The following is a 17,342-nucleotide window of genomic DNA, read 5'->3' on the forward strand; positions in this document are numbered from 1 at the left end:
ATTCTTAGAGTCATGGAGTCTCTAAGAATCCTCTTCCCCACCCCTCACAAACGTCGTTCAACCAGACAGCTATTTGTAATCCATAGAGGGGGCCCAGAAAATGTTTGGAAACCACTGGGGGGGGCCCAGGAGAAAAATTTTGGGAACCACTGCCTTAGTGTGTGCACCGCTTATGTTTCCTAAGCGTATGCACATATGTGNCTTAAGCTGTCTGAAGAAGGCAGTTATATATTTTTCTTATCTCTTATCAGAAACTGGTATCTGACTGATCAGGCACATTGAAAACATTTGATAGGGTCAGGAATAAATGCTTTGATGCAAAAATGTGGAAAATCTGTTTACCTTTTCTGGTGAATTTAAAACTAATGCCTCTAAAAATTAATCTGCAGCACATCTTTTTTGTTTTTATATTCCTTAGTAGAAGAATATCCGAGTTACTCAGAACCCGCATGCCAGACCTTAAAGAAGCCTTGAAATCGATATCAGCCAGAGCAAACCTCCTCGACACAGTTTTCTTTATCACACTTGCAGATAAGAGGAAGGAGGCTGTTAAAAAAAATGACAAATAAAACTACGTGGAAACTTAAAGAGTTCCATCAATAACTTAACATTTTAATCACAAGCTTCAATCTTTGTGTTCGTGTCATGATACCATAAAACCTCAATATTTCTACTCAGACTTTTTTCCTAAATAATTTTTGTTGTGGAGATCCACTGCTACTGGGTGTGAATTTTCTCACATTTACGGCTGCGAGAGAGAAAGTCAGGTTGGCATGGAGCATGCTCGATAGCGCAAACTGTGACAGCAGGCCTCTGGCGGCCATGCGTGCATACTACTGAGGGTTTTCTTTCTAAGCAAAAGAAGAGCGACATGCCCTTCTAACCTTCCACCTCTGACCGTAGGACGTACGACCCTGAATCCCCATCCTCTCCAGCTGTCACAGACACCCACCATCACAATCTGCCTTGCCTGGCTCTGTAGCGAAGGAAACAGCCAAATGCCTTTCACTTCTCGCTCATGTTTATCTGTATTATTCCTCTAATATTAATTTCCATGGAAGCTATTTTTGTCTGCGAAGTAGCTTTTGTTTAACTTGAGAAAGAAAGTTATTGATTTTTAAAAAATATTATTATTATTGTTTAGTTGTGCACATAATTAATACTTCCCGCCCTCCTTTCTTTCTGTCTGCATTTTTAGGCATGAGCCATGAGCCAAAGTCACCATCATTAGGAATGATCTCAACGGCGACCCGTACAACGGCGACGGTCAGCCCCCTCACCCCGTCACCTCTGAACGGCTCCATCGTAGCAAATGGAAGCCCAGCTGCCCAGTCATCCCACTCTGGATTCGCCGCAGCCCTCCGTAAACTGGCAAAACAGGCAGAAGAACCTCGAGGTAAAGCTGAAACCTGGTGCGACTGCAGTCCATTCCTGCCTTGGATGTTTGAAGTTATTTCAGGAAAAAAAAAAGATTTCCTTTATTGAGAATGTACTGCTAATATGAATCATATGGTATCCTTTCTTTATTAAATTTGATGTTGTCCTTGGAGATACGTGGTATGATGAGGAGCCACTCCAACTGACCCATTTAATTTGCTGTGCGCGAGTCCATACGCTTGGTTGCACTTGTCACTGTGTCTCTTGACTCTTCAGTTCATTGTCATAAGAGACAGTTTGTCAGAAAAAGGCAAATTTCCCATCTAATAGTTCTATAAATAGGAAACACTAGGTATAGATGAGATTTCCATGCATCCCTTTTGGATTCACCTATCAGACAAAGCATTGAGATTAAAGGTTTTGAAAAAGTTGCTGATGAAACCAAATTTTTCCGTCATCCCGTTCTTGCAGCTTAATGTTATTTTTTAAAAAGATTCCAGAGAAAGTTCTGGCCATACCCTTAGGCACCGCTTGGAGGAAGTCCATCAAAACTAAGAACTCTCTCCAGTATCAGGCTATAAACCATTAACAATGTGCCTTTGAACAGTTGGAACCATATTATGCATTTTAGGGATGCAGAAACATTGGATATTCAGTTGGATTTAAAACCTCTACATCTTCTGAAAAGTCTGTGATTGTAATAAGAAATTACAATCGGCCAGAAAACGTCTGAGCAGTTCATCATTCAAAGAATTGTGGAAATATTTTAGGTGCCTTCTGAAAAGGAAAATCTTTGCTCCATTTGCCTTGGCACTAAATAAGCTGTGCTACACCATCATTCCTGACTTTGTTGCCGCTCCTAAATCAGAAGGACCCCTCCCAGTTTGAAGTCCCTGGACATTTTGCTCCCCAACCCACAGAGGTCTGGGACCCAGAACCTCTAAGAAGATTTATTAGCTCCATAGAGCCAGCTTCTCCTTACCTCCCTCTCTGTCTTTCAGTCCGTTATCTGTCCTCACTGCTTTAGCCTTGTATGTCAAATACAAAAATTCACCTAGAAAATTCAGTCTTGCGCTGTACTTTTATAAAGAACCCATTTCTTTTCATTCAAAATGTTCCATCTTAGTTCTATTGCATGCCCCTGTTTTTTGTACTAATGACTTTAATATTTTGTTTTACACTATGTGAGGTGTGCACAGTGCTATTGGTAATTCAAAATTGACTGAAGAAAGAGCTGCCTTTTTCCCTTTGTTGAATCAGGAGCAGATGTAGCTCATTTTTACTAAAAGCACATTGCCTTTGTTATCTCTGAGGACTACACAGCCTGGTTGGAGTAGGTAGTGAGGTGTCAGTGAGTCAGCTGTCGGGCATACAGCAAGGTGCAACTGCCTGTGTAGGATGCTTTGTGTTTCCAGGGTGGGCAGAGAGTCATATGGCTCCTGAGCTCAAGTCATTTTTCTGTCTACAGTCTGTATTTATAGCTAACACACACCCAAACACCCCCACATGTATAAACAGTTGTCTTTGCAATGGTATAAGCTTTGTGATTTCTTTGCATGCTGCAGCCTGCTATCCTTTCATTACCTTTTGACTCAGCCTCCTCTTCTCTTTCCCACCCTGTGGTGTTTGCTTTCAGGGGCAATATATGTATGAGAGATGTCATGACTCACGTTCTAAGGCTTTAAGGAATTAGCTTAGTTTGAGCACTGGTATCGCAGCGACCAGCCACTGAACTGATTTAAGACCCGGAGCATGGCTGCTGTTTATATACACACCCCCACACACACGTGCGTACACGCACACGCACACGCACACAGTCGCATACATCGTCACTTGTCTGAGGCAAGCATAATGAATAGCTCTGTGTTTTGAGAGCTGTGTTGAAGAGGGGAGGTGATGGATAATGAGTATCGGAGCAGCATAAAGGACACTCTCATCCAGCGTACGCTCACATGTGTAAGCAAATCCGCGCAGACGCAGCCAGCACGCTGCCTCAGAAAAGCAGACCTCCTGATATCTGATTAATTAAGCCGATCTGGGTTTAATCATCTCGGTTGTTTCTTCTCCGCTCTCTGCTTAGAGACACACAAACACGGAAAGAGTTTTACAGCTGGAGAGAAAATGAAGCGAGGGGGAATAAAGGTATTCAGGGTAGATGGAATGAACCGAACTGGCTAGATAAAAGGATTAGGAAGTAATTAGTAGATTTGTGAAAACCAGAAGTGTCGGTTATAAAGCGTGTGTGTGTCTGTGCGTGTGTGTGTTAGAGTGCATGTGTGTGGCCAGAGGCTTCCCTTGTTTCTGGGAGCTCAGAGCATGCTGGGACAGTGGGGCAGTGTGTCGCTGACCTCTCCATCTGGAGCCTGCCTGGAGCTTGCACTGCCTTGCTGTGCTCAGTGTGTGTGTGTGTGTGTGTGTGTGTGTGTGTGTCTCAAAGGCAGAAACCCTTCAGGCTGTTACTGTCCCTGAAACACTCACAAACCAGCTCTTTTCCTTTACCTTCCCTCTGTCTTTCTATGCACCCTTCTCATGAGTAGGATCACAAATGAGGCATTATTTATCTGGATGTACAGTTTGTGCAGTCAGCAGAAGCCACTATGTATTGCTGCTCCTTTTTCCACCCGCCATCTTGTACCGTCTTCCCTTCTCTCACTGGCACAGCAACACACATACTGTCTTCATGTGTGTGCGTGTACTTGTGTGTGTGTGTGTGTGTGTGTGTGTATGCATGCTCTCCCCTCCCCCCCCAACTCAGTGATGCAGATTACAGGCTTTGTGTTGTGTTGTCAGTGCATGTCCAAGACTGTAGTAGCAGGTGTGTGCAGCGTTTGCGTGTGTTTGTGTGTGTTACGAGTGCACGTGTTGAGGCTTGTGCTGGTTGGGGTGGCATATGGATGCAGGGCTGGCTGGGCACTGCTATGCACACCAGGTGTGAAATGGACTGTTTAATTAAGTGCTGATGTTGTTGTAATGCATGCTGGGAGGGAGGAGTGTGGAGGTGAGTGTGAGGAGGGTGTGTTGGCGGAGGGGGTGGAGGCAAGCAGCCACTTCTTGGCATGATGAGACGTACGCCTGCCCGGCTGTTTCGACAGAGGTGATGGTGGTGGCAGCCGCGGGTTGGGAGGGGTTGGGCAACATTAAAGCCCTTTTTGTGTGTTTCTCTTTAGATCCTATCGAGGGACAGGAGAGTCGGTGTGTGTGAATGAAAGGACCCACTGAAGACTCCGGGCAGCTTTTTTTTTCTTTTTTTTTTGTACAGGGTCACTGGTTAATGTAAAATGTATTGGCTGTGCAGGGACACTTGGCCGCTGCGTCTGACCACAGATTGCTTGGTTTGTTTATTGCTTCTGCTCCCTGATTGTGTGTGTGTGTGTGCATGTGGATCAGCTTGAGCAATCAAGTGAGGAGGCTCTCGGAGAGAATGGGGTCTGGTAATAGAGGAGACGATGGAGAAAGGAGCTTCACATTAATCATATAGAGCTAGGTACTGAGACAGGATTCTCCTTTTATCTCTTTTGTTCCTTTTTCCTTCCGTCTCTTACTGCTCTGTCCCTTCTTCTCTCCCTGTAACCCCCCTCCAGACCCCATCATCACACAACATGCACCCCTCCGTATCAAGGAAGTGACAGTCCCGTTAATGAAGTGCAGGTTGAGAGCTGATGAGCCCGTTTTAGACTCTAGGGATGAAAGCCTTTGCTCCATTCCTCCTCTTCCAGCTCCCTGCAGGCCCAGCATGTGTGGCCATCTTCCCTCTATAGATAGAAGGGGAGGAGCATATGGCAGTGATGAGACCATGCTGATGTCAGTCACATGTCTTGCGTGCAGGATTTTTGCCTATCACGTGGTAGCGCGATGAGAGGGAGAGGCACTGGGAAGAGGAGGGCTGATAATGGTCCACAAGGAAATCTTAAGAGGATGGCAAAGACTTGAGGAGTGATGAGAAGTGTGTGGAAGGATGGAAGCAGAAGGTTGAAGAAAGAAAGAAACTTACAAAATCTTCACTTTTTCATATTTTATACATAAATCACAAGCATTAATGTATTTATTGGACTTTTATTTTAAACACTAAACGTCTTTTGCAAATGAAATTCTGATCTGTGGACCTTTCTATAATTTTATCTTGGTATAAATAGAGCTGATAAGTGAAGTCCTGACAGGTTTTTTTTGTTGGCTATCAGAAACATAAGATAAACACAGAGGACCACAGTTGGTCAAGAATAATATCTCACCCTTAACACATACAGAAAATATGAATATAGCATAAGCTAGGTGGAAAAGGAGAGAATTATTCAGAGGAACAGTATAGACTCTGGAAGGACACTCTGCAGAGATCCATGGCTCAGACAGAATATGTTGACTGGACAACTATTAAAGATGGATTCCACAAATCTGGCCACTAGGGATGAGTAGAAAGATAACTTTGTGCACTGTTAAAAAATAAAGTGGAAAAGGTATCAACATACTTCGGTGATGCTTCTTTTTAGCAGAAATAGAAAAGCTGGAATTGGTAGACCAGTAGATAACATCCATCTGACTGAACTTGAGCTGTTTTGCTAAGTAAAATGAGCAATAATTTCAGTCTCTAGATCTACAGTACTGGTAGAGACCCTTGCAGCACTAATTGGAGCAAAATTTAGATTTCAGACTGCATTAAATCAGGGAACTGAACACATATGTGATTATATTTGTGATCTTTATCTGTAAAGTAATCTTTAAACCATTTGTTCTCATCCTTTCACATCAACGTGGTTCACAAGTATATTAAACGCCAATAAAATTACACTTCTGGCTGTTAAGTGACAAAATGTGACAGTTCAAGATGTGTGGATCCTTTTGGTAAGGCTCTGTCTGCAAATTAATGCTGTAATGGAACCAGTTTAACAAAAATCTCAATGAATAGTAATTTATTGCATATACATATTTTTTTTTTTAATTGAGCTTTAAGGCTGACAGATCTTCGTCTGGTTGGCAAGCTCCGTGTCTGAACAGAAGGGAAATGAAGTAGGGGGTATGAAGAGGTGGTGTGTAGGGGTGCTGTTCAAAAGGAGGAGGTGGAAACGATAAAAGAATAATCGCTGTTGGTGTGTTTGTGTTTTTCCTCTCAGTGTATAATGCGTCTGCCCATTGAGGAAGGACGCTTTGAAGTGTACGCAGATTCTCCAAGCTGCAAGAAGAGAATGAAGCTGTTGGTTGAAGGCTCTTGCCTCTTTTATTTCCACCCTTCCCTTACCTGCTCCCTTTCCTGCTCTCAATTATTTAGTCTGCCCTGCCTCTTCTTTGGTCTGTACTGCCTCCACGATGAAGAGGACAAGGAGATGGAGGGGGGCATCAGGCGGCGGTGGGGGTAGATGTAGTGCTGCTCTGTTGCTTAGCAGTAGAGTATCACAGTGATCACCCCCCACCACCTCTCCACCTCTCTCCAGCTCCCCCATCTCTGGCTTTATTTGCTTCCCCATCCTTGTGTATGCATGTTGCGAGTGTGCATGTGTGTGTGATGACTGAATAGGCTGTGACACTAGAGCTGTATTAAGTGTAGCTCTGTTCCCCAGGCTGAGTGGGCTGCTATTGATTGGCCTAGTCTTGTAGGGGAGAGTAATGGCTCTCTGAGGTGAGGTGGGGAGGGGGGGAGGATTAGGCCACTAATTGCTATTGTGCAGACAAGATATGACTGCCCCCATCCCAACCTCATCCACCACTCACACATCTGCACCCCTTATCTCTGCTTTCCTCTCTGGTCTCTCTCTCCCGTCTCTTACCTTTCACCTTTTTTTTTTAAACTAATCACTCCCCATCTCCCATCATTTTTCATTTTCATGTCTCTCCACACATGTCACTACCGTCTCTTCATCACACGTCTTTTTTCATGCTGTCCCCTGCCAGTCCTGCCGCTCCACCACTCACACATAGATTTTTTTTTTTATTTTATTTTATTTTTTTGAAGTTAGAAATCACCTCGATGCTATCATTGATCCCTTCAATAGTAAAATTCTCCCCCCACGTCTTCACGGCACCTACCGTGAAATGACGACGTCTGTTGTTATGGTTATGTTACCATGGAAACCAAAGCAGAGAAGACATTTGGATAGAAGGCAGACCAGAAACCGACCCGGGGTTTCTGCTCCTTACAAATTTAAAATAAGCACACTGTTGCACAAAAACGTGATACCTGCGCGCCAAAGCTCTCATCTCTCATTGTCCTTTCGGCAGCGCCGTCCCACCGAGAGGGTTGTGACCCAGTTTGACTGTGTAATGCTGTACTTCCTCTGAGAGTTGGTGATATACAGCACACTGTGCTGTCATAAGAAGGGGGAGAGAGGCTTGTAGAAGAAGAACAAAGACAGCTTATCAGTAAAAAAAAAAAAAAAAAGCGGGAAGACGGGAACATCAATAAAGGAAGATAGAAGGAACAGTAGAAAGAGGATGTTGTTGGGAGCAACAGAAGGCTACCGGGGCGGAGGTTAAGGTTGTTATGGTTAGGAAGATGAAAGTCTAAACAAAGGCATGTGAACATGGGGACATCATATTGGAGGTTTTGTAGCCAGAGAGAGAGAAAGCGAGATGTGCAGAAAGTGAGGCATGTGACCAGTCCGTGACCTCGCGCTACAGGGTTTCCCTGGAGGGCTTTGTTAATGTGGCACAGCTACTTCACAGCAGAGGAGCTCATTGGACTAGCTTTTCACCACCTGCTGTGCATGTGTATGTATGGAGGGAAGGAGATGGGGGGCACATATGTGCCTGTAAGCACAGCATATAAATACAGTATTGGTGTTGACATCCATACAGTGTCTTCTCATAGTTTTATGTCCTGCAGATCTTGATCAATTAAACTGAATCAAACATGCCCATCCAACTTGAAAAGAATATAGCATCCCTTGCAAAAGAATATCCCTTAACTTTAGTCAGATTTGGTCAATTTGCAAGCAAAATATTGCATTTAAAATTAGGTTTTACGTCGCACACAAACGATCTCATAATTGTGAAGTGAAAGACAAGGGATACATGCTTTTCAACATTTTTTAAGATAAAACATTTGAACTTTTTGACCTGCATATGTGTTCCAACTACCTTTAGATGTTATTTAATTAGTAAACAGTTAGTCTGTGTTTAATTTTGCCTCTGTATAAATACAGTCATTCTATGAAGGCCTCAGAGGTTTGCTAGAGAACATTTCTGAACTAACATCATTGGGTTAAGTTGTGATAAAGTTAAAGGCAGGTTTTGGTTACAAAACAGTATCCCAAGTTTCGAACATCCAACAGTTCAATCCATCATGCAGAAATAGAAAGAATATTGTGTAACTGCTAACTCTTCAAGGCTGGGCAAGGATAGCATTAATCAGAACAGCAACCAAGAGGCCCAGGGTGTCTGGAGGATTTCCAGAGATCCACTGTTCTGATGGGAGAATCTCTTGACAGGACAAGTGTTAGTTGTGCACTTTATGGCAGACTTTAAAGAAAAAGACATTGTTGAACAAAAGCTATAGTCTCGTACAAAGTTTGTCATAAATTATGTAGGGCACACAGTATAGAAGAAGATGCTCTGGTCAAATGAGACCAAAGTTTAACTTTTTGGTCGACATTCAAATAATAAAACGGGGTGATCGTAACATCGGTGGATGCTGTTCTTCAGCAGAGAAAAGGAAGCAGTTGAGAGTTGATGGGACATTTGATGACAATTAAAAGAAAAAACAGTTAAGAGGCTTCAAAATATTTGCCTCTGGGGTGAAAATGATCATCCAGCTAAACAGTAGACATACAACTAGAGCTGCAATGGAAGAATTTGGATCAAAGCATATTCATGTGTTAAACTAGTGAAATCAGAACCAAAATCCCATTGAGAATTTATGGGATTTGAAAATTTGAGACTTGAAAATTTTCAAGACTTGAAAATTTCTACTTATACATTCTCCAGCCAATCTGAGTCACCCTGAGTTATTTTGGAAAGAAGAGTAAACATGTCTGGCTGTAAATGTGCAAAGCTGGTACAGATGTTCCCCAAATGACTTCCTGCTGCAACTGCGGTGAAAGGTGGGTAGGAGGCAGATCTGAAACTGGCCTGGTGAATAGTATTGAGTCATTGAGGCTGAATGCATACGCATATCACACGTAAATGATACGCACATTTATATTTTTAAAAACAATTTAAAGCTATGCATCAATTTCCTTCCTCTTCATAATTATTCATCCCGCTGTGTCTGTCTGTCATATAAAGTTCGAACTAAATATGTCATATGGATTTGTTTATGATAAATTTCATGTCAGGGTGCAACTTGTTTCAAGTGTTACATCTGGCTTTTTTTCCCCCTTGTTTTTCTTCTTAGAAAAAAACCCTTCTCAGCAGGTGATATTTTTCTGACTTTTTTGTTTTGTGTTTATTTTTCTTCAGCTGCATCCTCCATCAGCAGTGAGTCGTCTCCAGTCTCCTCTCCGGCCACCAACCACAGCTCTCCAGTCAGTACACCCAAGAGAGGTCCTCTTGGTCCAGGACCTGTGCTGGTTCCCCCAGCAGGTCACAGTGTGCCAAACACTCCGCCCGTAGTCACCATAGCTCCTACAAAAACAAGCAACGGCCTGTGGAGGAACGAGGGCCGGCAGGTAAATTAACATTTAAAAAGCCTTTCACGCTGACATTGAGTGTATATGTCCCCCCCCCCGCCCATATTTAGTTGCTGTAGCTTGCTTCAAATGCCTTTTTTTTCCCCTGATTCTTACTGTTGTGTTCAAATCTTCTCATTGTTCATCTTGCCTTCAAGCACAATCTATGCACACCAGATGGACTTTTCAGGCTTCAGTGGATTTTCTTGCAGCATGCAGCTCATGATGTGTCAGTATATACTTGACATATGTGTCTGTGACATAGCTGGCAGGTCTATGAGTGTAGCTCCACCAACTCACTGGCTCCATGCATTAAACAATGGCAGCTGCCACTGGGACAGCGAGGTGACGGCAATAATGGCAGCCAACATCTGTGCCTCTCTGTGCCCACTCCCAGTCCGTCCTCGGATCAGTCTCTCCCTGATCTTGGGGTTAAGACTGGTAGTCCTCCAACATAACCCTCGGCAGTCAAAAGGATCCTCAGCCCCATCAACCCGACGCACACTCTTAAGTTGCGTCGTGGAAGAGAGAAAGTGGGAGAGCTGCTTGCTTTGATAAGAAGTGGATTATGGATTATGGCTGCACTTTAAGGCTTCTTATCTCAGCTCGGGGCTAATGGTTAAGGCCAAGTGCACGGTCATGAACAGCACTCAACAACATGCGGAAATTCTCTGAGACATTTGGATGATTCCCTGGGGACAGACAGAAGAGGGACAGTTAGCGTTGGGCAAAGAGGTCAGTTAACAGCAATGTGCGGTGTTGTTTGGGCCATTGTCCTCTCCTCTGAATACCCCCACCGAACCTCGCAATCTGCAACCACAGCTTTGTCAAAATGACCCGTCTGCAGTTCAAGGGTCAGCCAGTGCAAGGAGAGGCCGGATAAATGAAGCTGTCCTCGGGGAAAAAAAAATTCATAATATTTGCCATTCTTGTAACAAAGCAGCTTCACATAGCAGTAGGAAAAAATATATCATCAAAAGCTCCCACCATACCTTAGTGCAGAGGTTCCCAAACTGTGGGGCGCGCCCCCTGGGGGGGGAGTGCACCGTGCCATTGCAGGGGGGGGCGCAGGAAGCCGTCTGGATGGATTAAAAAAAAACAAAAAAAAAAACATGAACGCTGTATGCGGTCGGTTTTTACCTTAGAATGGCCAACTCTCTGTTATTCCTATGTCAATTTGATAGAGTAGAGGCTTCCACACTTCCCATATCTGTGTCCTCTGTCACATTTATCAGCAGTTCAAACTGTTTAATCCGTTGTTAACATGTGGTAACTTGTTTTTCCGAGCAAGTTACCACATGAGCGCTAAACTCAACATGAGCGCTACGACGCTCGCGCTGGGTTTAGACCTGTGCGGCAGTGAAGGAGACCTGCTGCTGCTGTGCAGAGCTACACAGGTTTGTGTTAGAATCATGGCAGCAAACCAGCAAAACGCAAAGAACTTTTCACAGTTTTTCCCCCAAACGAACTGACTGAGTTGAGTAAAGCTGTTGGATGCAGGTAATGTTAGCTAAAAGATGACTAGCTAATATCAATACAGAACCTTAAGCTTAACAAGTAGCCTGTAGATACTGATGTTGTTGTCTATGTCCAGCTACGTACATTCATTCTGCCCCTAAAAGAAGTCAATTTCCCCCACCCCGCTCATTCTTAGAGTCATGGAGTCTCTAAGAATCCTCTTCCCCACCCCTCACAAACGTCGTTCAACCAGACAGCTATTTGTAATCCATAGAGGGGGCCCAGAAAATGTTTGGAAACCACTGGGGGGGGCCCAGGAGAAAAATTTTGGGAACCACTGCCTTAGTGTGTGCACCGCTTATGTTTCCTAAGCGTATGCACATATGTGCGCTTTTGCATGACGGCTGTGATTGTATATCTACGAGGTCACACTGAAACCGAAGAGGTCAGGTCACTGGGTTTGCGCTATCCCCAAAAGCAATTGAAGGCCACGTTGCCAAAGAATGAGGAGGTTAAGGGGGGTGATAGTGGCAAGAGGTTAGGCTAAGGGGTCAAAGGTTGGGGTTGAACAGCAGGGGAGATGCATCGTGAAAGCCGGCATCATCGCATCTACGACATTTCTGCTGCAACCATTAAGAAAACCTCAAGACTATAAAAGCACACATCACGAAAATATTTTTTCACAAAGATAGTGTATCAGGCTTTTTTAATACAGGGTAGCACTCTATGGTTACAAAAAGACGAAATGGTCTCATTCAGAGGCACAAGTGTGTTTTCTGCATCCCTTGTAAAGTGTCTGATAAACATTTTTTTTTTTCTGTGGGCAAAAATGTTTGTGTCCTCCTTTGTGCATTAGAAGGGTATTTTAGAATCTCTGGCTGAGATATGAGTCTGTCTTTCAGAGGTGGGGGTGACAGGCAGCGCAGTGAAGTAGGGAGGCCTTGGTGCGTTGGCATTTTGCTTTAATGACTGCGGGAGTCTGCTCCCGCTGCTGCCTGTAATTGCTTTATAATTGGCAATTTGGATTCATGGCTCCATCTGAGAGGCATAAACGAGCACTCTACAATGCGCGGGGTCTCCCACCCTAGCGAAGGGTTACAGGGGCCTAGATTGCACAGAGGAAGATGGTTGTTAATGGATGTGTCTTTGGAGTTTGAGTGCTTGTGTTTGTTAGTGTGCGCAAAGTGACGGGCTACTGGTAAAGAGTGCATTTTCAATAAGGAAGAACTCAAATGGTGTGACTGGGTGGAAGTGTAGGTGCCTGAGTGACTAAGTGCTGTGGGCCTTACCAAAGGTCTGACCTGTTACACCTACGCCTTTGCATATCCTTCTGACTGTGTATCTACATACATCCTGCAGAATCCCAAGGACCAAGGTCAGGAAACGGAGATGAACGGAGTCTCAAAGCTGTGTTGTAAGGAGATATTATAACAAGGCATTGGTCAGTGTTTAAAGTGGATGTATGTACAAAGTATAGAGAAATGCTGATGAATGCTCAGTATGAGGGATTGCCTCAATGTTTGCAACTCGATGCAATCAGCGGTTCGCTTTCTCCACATTCCTGCAAGAGGAATTCCTGCAAAGATAGTGACTTGATGTAGTTTCCTAGTGTTCCTTAAACAAAGTTTTACTAATGACCATAATAGAAACCCTTGACTGCTTTAATTAAGTGCTTTAAAATTACTTTTGCAGTGAATTAGTGCATTACAAAGAAACTGAATTAAAATGTGTTTATTTAATGCAGTGCTTCATGCCCCCACCTGTTCCTGTGCGCTGCCAATCAACTGGCTGAGAAAAGGTTCTTAAACATTTCCTCTATTTGAAAAATATTTTCCATTGCAAAAAAGACGGAGTGTGAGATAAATGACACCCATCACTCTAATTAACATAAGCTATTTTAAAACTGCAGGTAGGCTAGCTAGCTGCAACTGATGCGACTAGCATAGAGCACATAGCCCAGATAATCAACAAGGTAAAACCATTTTGTTATAAATAATACTATTATTAATGGAGGGTTTTTTTACAGCAGGAGAATTGTATGTTCTCTTTTTAAAACATTTAGCATTGTGTTAAGATTTTTTTTTTTTAATTTTGTTAAACACATTTTATTAAATGCATATTGTGGAAATCTTATAACAAATGCTTTGTTGTAATATCACATTTTGTTTTTGTCTTCCGTGTACGATCGATTGGCTCACTTTTAGTGGCTCTATAGGTTGTAAAACAACAAATGGAACCAGCTAATATGCAGCGACAACAGCTTAATTATTGCTGTTCCATCTTCTTGTAAGACTTGTGTGAAAATAGTTGAAAAGGAACAGTTGATTCGATTTCAGTGGCAATTTGTGTCTGGAGATTGGACCAATTCACAGTAATTGCATCAAAGCTGTGGTGGTGAAAAGATGCCTCTGTGACGCACTCATAGTGCCTGATGTGGAACATGGTTCAATTTTTTCATACCAATTGCTGGTTAACGGACAGTCTGAGGTCATCTACAAAATGGCTTCATCAGCAGTGGGATGTATGGTGTCAATTCATGTTTGCTATGATCCGGGATTTAGGTGGATTCAAAGCACAGCAGCTTATTAAATAGTGTATATGTGATGAGAATAAGGCAAAAATAAAGGGTAATGTCATATATGGGTAGGTGTTTCCTCAACATAAGTTTGCATCATGTAAAAAAAAAAAAAAAGCTTATCAACTCATCCAGATCGATGAATTGCAACTTGTTTACAAGGCACAGTCCATTAGGTATGGGTCAGTATGTAACTCTTACACATTGATAACCTTGAGAAAGACAGAATGTTTTACAGGACATACCAATAAAGAAAAATGTATAATCAACATATTTAAGTTAAAAAAATTGTTCCTGCTGCTGCAAAATATTCTGACATATTTGACATATTTACTAATGCATAAAGCTTCCCAATATATTGATTTGCAGACATCACTAATACTTGAGTGTTTTGTATTATTATAATTGCAAGACAGTGCTTGGATGTGATATTTGGGAGACTCTGTAATTTTTGCTGCCACGTATTAAAATGCTATTTCCCAGTACTTTAAACTGAAAATGTTTATGGTTTTGAAACCATAATTTCAGTGCTAAAAATAGAGGGAAGCACTTTACATTATTGCATAATTCAAGGTGCAAAATTTGGTTTATAACACAAACAAAAAAGGAATGATTTACTTTTGAACTTCTCATTGATCATGGCATAAAATTTTATAACTTTTTTGTGCATTTACTGTTTTGTGGTTTGTAGAGTCATGTTCTACTCAGTTCACTTTTTCTCTAACTACTCCTAAATGTTTCTTGCATGTCTATGTAATCGGTCTACTACTGTCTGATCATTCTTTTGGTGAACCAGTGTAGAGTAAAACATCAACAATGTTCTGCTCATTGTTAAGGGTGCAAAGTAGTCGTCTGTTATAGCTAACAAAATCTGGCTTACACAGATCTTGATGTCTATCAAACTGGGGAAAAAATACTTGCCTTTTAATAGTCCATTCATAAGAAAGGACAAATTGGCATCCAAAAATATTGCCATATTTAATCAAACTTTGTAACTGGCAAGATATATGATACAAACAGTTTTAATCTTTTGACATGATTGAATCAACAAGTGAAGAAGAACTGAAACTATTGGGTGTTTTCAGTTTTTGTCAAGTTTGTTGTATTTATCTGCTCCTTCAGACACAATATAAATCTCAATATTTTAGGACTGGATAAAGTATCCATAAACTGCTGATACCGACATATTTTGGCATATCTATCCCTCTTTTCCACATGGCTGCTGAGGCCCTCGGCGGACGTCCACCTTCTCCCACTGCTCATAAAGCTTTAAAAAGGATTGGGCTGGGGTCGAGGAGACTGTGCTTGCTTTGGGGGGGAATAAAGTACCACGTTGTTTAGTGGAGCGCAGCAAACTGCTTGGAGTAAATAGCTGCATTAGACTACTGGAAAGTGCGAGAGGGGGTTTAAACAAAGGGTCATGTTAGGAGTCTGACCATTAGAGGCATTTAAGATTGGATGTTGGCGCATCAGTGTCAGCCTGGGTCAGTAGCTGTGGAGTTAATGGTTCAGTAAATGGGATTTGTTTTATCAGAGGCAGTGGTGAGAGAGGCGGCGGTACCGCTGTAAGGTCTTCTACTCCCAGGGAACCCAGAGGTTAATTTAGTGGGTTCAAGAACTGCCAACTCCTCCTGCTCACTGTCTTTATGGCCTCATCTTGTTTTTCCCTGTCTCCCCTCTTTCTCCTCCTACTTGTTCTCTTGCCAATTTTAAGTCTGGTTTTGCGAGATGTCTGATAAATGCTCCTTCTTTCCCAGGAAAACCTTGACAGTATGTCCTCCTTTGAGCAATTTCTTTGTATAACTCAGAAGGAGTGTAAAAATCTCTCCTCTGCTCTTGCGTTTGTATGCCGAGGAAAACCAAAGCTTCAGAAAACGCACTCCCACTCCCTCAGCGGGATGTCTTTTGTAGCTCTGAAATGGTGTGTGCGCTCGCTGAGTGTTGGTGTGTGTTTGTTGTGGGATTGAAGAAGTGAGACAACGCTTGCTGCCAAAAGGAAAGGAAGAAGGGATGGAGGTGAAGGAAAAGAAGAAAGAAACGGGAACAGAGGCATGGGAATGAAGCTTTTTGGATTTTGTTGTGGATACAACCACAGACTCATACTCTCTTCATCTCGGATCAGTCATGATCATTTGCAACATCACCGTTCTCGTCGATCATACGGATGTCAGCTCTTGTTTACATTTAGTGAAAAAAAGCTCTTCTTTTCTTTGCCTCTGTCCTCTTGCTTCTACTCTTTTACATTCACTATTAGAAATGTTTAGCCATCTGCTTTTTAACAGAGGGTGCTGTTGTAAGAAATGTTCTAAAAGTGCCTGAGGTAAGCAGACTGGGCGAGGGAGGCTGCCACTTCACAAACAGGCCTATTATTTCTTCTATCTCCCCTCTCAAAGGGCTGCTTCCATGAGCTGTGACAACCGTGACGGTCACAGGTCCCAGCGAACAATGACCAAGATTCTTTCCCTGTATCTCTCTGCAGGCTGACTCGGGGCCCCGTGGGGCCAGCAGGGAACGTCTGGCTGCAGAGGGGACCTTCTCCCAGGAAAAAGGTGGCCCCTCGGTCCCTGCTCACCTCCTGGGAAACCCCTATGCCTTTGGTCTCACCCCTGGTGCTGTCATGCAGGATTCACGGTTTCCGCCCCTTAAGTAAGCAAAAAACAATAATTTCCCTCCCTTTTATCAAATTGCTAAATCTGTGTTTAGTTTTATTACAGGAAGTAGCCGCTCACTTGGATGTTGTGATCAATAGCGTTTCTGATTTCAGACTCTCTGGAATAAGCAACTACAGCACACATTCATCTTTTTGACATTAGTGCTGAAAGCAATTAGTTGACGTCGTTTCCTATTGAATCCTGATGAATTCACACAATTATAAACGGAGAAAATAAAATAAACTATATTTTTCCTGCTGTGCTTCGCTTCTCCGCCCGCTCCCTCCAGCCTGCCCAGACAGTTGCCTAATGCGGTGCCACCTGGTGCCGTACCAGAGGAGTACCTCCGGAGTTTTCGACCCTACGCCACAGCCGAGGATTCTCTCAGGATGCAGTCTCTGCCCCTTGGCCTGGACCCTGCAGCAGCAGCGGCTGCAGCCGCCTACTACCACCCCAGCTACCTGCCCCACCCCTCCTTCACGCCGTACAGGTAACTAAATTATTTAATCCTTTTGTTGACTTTGCGGTTTCTCTTGGATTATTAATTGTGCAAAATTATTAATCAATACGTGCGTGTTGGTGCACATGCATATGATTCACGGTGCGGCGAATCATTGCAGGGGGGGCGCAGGAAGCCGTCTGGATGGATGAAAAAAACAAAACATGAACACTGTATGCGCTGGGTTT

General features: G+C 43.1%; 1 protein-coding gene across 1 annotated transcript in view; it reads left to right on the plus strand.

The window, feature by feature from the left end:
- Positions 1 to 1,172: 1,172 nt before the first annotated feature.
- Positions 1,173 to 17,342, plus strand: part of LOC103136554 (genetic suppressor element 1-like) — a 27,656-nt gene continuing 11,486 nt past the window's right edge. Inside the window, exons 1-4 of the mRNA XM_007549859.2 lie at positions 1,173 to 1,396; positions 9,763 to 9,971; positions 16,484 to 16,650; positions 16,945 to 17,145. Coding sequence (XP_007549921.1) covers positions 1,201 to 1,396; positions 9,763 to 9,971; positions 16,484 to 16,650; positions 16,945 to 17,145 — 773 coding nt within the window. The 5' untranslated portion in view covers positions 1,173 to 1,200. The remainder of the gene's footprint in view (positions 1,397 to 9,762; positions 9,972 to 16,483; positions 16,651 to 16,944; positions 17,146 to 17,342) is intronic.

The sequence above is a fragment of the Poecilia formosa genome, unplaced genomic scaffold (assembly GCF_000485575.1).
Source record: "Poecilia formosa unplaced genomic scaffold, Poecilia_formosa-5.1.2 Scaffold33, whole genome shotgun sequence".
Classification (NCBI taxonomy): domain Eukaryota; kingdom Metazoa; phylum Chordata; class Actinopteri; order Cyprinodontiformes; family Poeciliidae; genus Poecilia; species Poecilia formosa.